General features: G+C 47.5%; 1 protein-coding gene across 1 annotated transcript; it reads right to left on the bottom strand.

Moving 5' to 3' along the window:
• Window positions 1-1108: 1108 nt before the first annotated feature.
• Window positions 1109-2134, bottom strand: PPTG_15880 (hypothetical protein; the record flags this gene model as incomplete). The annotated part of the gene is made up of 1 exon (XM_008913641.1): window positions 1109-2134. The coding sequence occupies one exon, from the start codon at window positions 2132-2134 to the stop codon at window positions 1109-1111; it is 1026 nt and encodes a 341-aa protein (XP_008911889.1).
• Window positions 2135-2285: the final 151 nt, after the last annotated feature.

Raw genomic sequence — 2285 nt, forward strand, 5'->3', positions numbered from 1 at the left:
GTGTTCACTACGTACACTCGCCCCGAAGAATTGACTATCCTCTGCTGTCGTCTTAGTATTTTCCTTGAGAAGTATCACGCCCATATACTGATTTTCAGGGTCACCTATTATACTGCACAAAACAGTAAAAGCTAGGCAAAAACTGGGTCTGAAAGCAATTTATGCATCTTAAGTGGGTCTAGTAAACATTTTTTCTGTCGATTATGGGGTACCAGAGAGCTTCCGCAATGAAGTAAACGATTGTGTTCTTCGTCTTGATCTCCATTTTGTCACTACTCTAGCGCTTTGGTCGTACCGGGGTTTGTATTGATAGGACGATAGGCCCATCCACCACATTAAAGCTTTTGGAAGCCAGGTTATCGTTACTGTCGTACTGGTACCTGTATCGGTTTACTGGATGACCACCCCACTGTGTTGAGCTGTCCCTTTTCAGCTTCATATCTCTGAAAAGATAATTTTGCAGTCCAAATCCTCGATTACAATAATTAGGTAAAATACGGTGATAGGAGCCCGAGGATACCGGCAGGTGGTGTACCCGAATTCGGGTACCCGTTGAGTCGTGGTATGGTCTACAGCAGGTGCTTCGCGATCAATGTTGCCTCTTTTTGGGATTACAGCGATTACGCTATCTATACCTCCTTCTATACCATATTCCAAAATACAGACTTGTAGCCACATTTCCCACAGCAATTACGTCCCATGCTGCTGCTATTTTCGCGCTATTTATTGGCAACCTACACTCTACCTCTTTGTACCTCTTTGCTAACAGTCGTATGCGGTGGGTAGCGTGACGGCTTTATTAAGAAGCAACTTACCACCTCAGCGTCTATCAAGGGTCTGGTAATCAGAATGCGTTGAAGAGCTCCAAATAACTTCATACGTATTCATTCATGGCCTAGCTCCATTTTTTTGATACCTAGAATTCTTCCAACCATTACATTATAAACAGTATTTCGTTCAGTGTGAACACGAATCCATTAAGCCCCACAACCTCGTAGCTTAGCTTACAGCAGCGACAAAATCTGAAGGGAGGTATACTTATCTAAATTAAAAACTACATCGCGAGAACGTCGCTACAAAGTTTTCGCATGATCACTTGTGTTAGTTATTAGCTGCTGCAGAGTTCCTGCTCTCTCCGCCAGTAATCCACAAATAGTTGCCGGAATAAAGGGTCGAACTGTTCACCGTCCAGCAAACTTAAATCACGCGACGGCCATTTCCACGGCTTCCCGTACGAGCCGTCAGGCTTGCACGAGAAGTGTACTACTTGGACATGTTCCTTCAGCTCAGATGTCGTGTTGAATAGAGTCGTTTTCTCATTGGGTGCTCGACGAAAGTCCGAGTTGAGTACTGTATATACGCCTGGCAGGTATTGTACCGAATCCGCGAAGTACTTATTGAGAATGTCCATGTCGAAGCCTGCAGCGGCCCCACGTTCGCGTGCCCACCGAATAATATCGTTGAAAACGTCCCCACTCGGCTCTATTACCAGCAACGTACTCGCGAAGAATGGCTGTTCAAGCCAGTACGCGGTCGGAGCATACAGTGGAGCAGAAGGTAGGTCGAAGAGGTGGTCCAGATTAGCCATGGGCACGGCGTCTGCGTCAAGGAACACGACGCGGTCGTATCCCCAGTCTTGGAATGTCCGTAGCTTGGTCAGTGACTCTTTCCAAGTCGGTTCCGCTGCGTCGGCCTTCACAGGGTCAACGAGTATAGTACGAACGTGATATCGATCATGTAATTTACGGAGAAGTCGATCACCGATTCGGCGGGTGTGCAGCACGACAATATCAATGCGACTCGAGTTCATTTGGAGATCGTTTGTAAGACGGTGAATAAACTGTATCGCTGCACACGCATACGTGTCAGTCGTCACGTAGAAAAAGTAGGCGAATCGCTTCTGATCCTCTGGTTGTGATGTCTTGTCTTGATCACCGATCCGAAGACTAGTAACTGCCGCTGCATGTGATGCGTTCCGGTCGAGAGTAGTTAGCGCTTCATGCTGCGTATACGCGACTAGTGGCCCTACGCCTTTTGTTAGGAGGAAGCACCACCCGCTGATTCCAACCATGAGCAGTGCAGCTAGCACCACAGCAAACGAACGACACTGTGTTCGTATCCGCCGAGTTGACATCTTGGAGATATGGTCTTTATCAAGCTGTGCCTCGCCATCTTGGCGACGCGATGTGGATACCGTTTTTGTCCTGAACATTTTAATCGACCAGTGGGGCGGAGTTGCGATCGAGGAGCAATTTTGAAGAATGTCAGTGCATCACGCTGCGGCG

The sequence above is a fragment of the Phytophthora parasitica genome (genome assembly GCF_000247585.1).
Source record: "Phytophthora parasitica INRA-310 unplaced genomic scaffold supercont2.54, whole genome shotgun sequence".
NCBI classification, from domain to species: domain Eukaryota; phylum Oomycota; class Peronosporomycetes; order Peronosporales; family Peronosporaceae; genus Phytophthora; species Phytophthora nicotianae.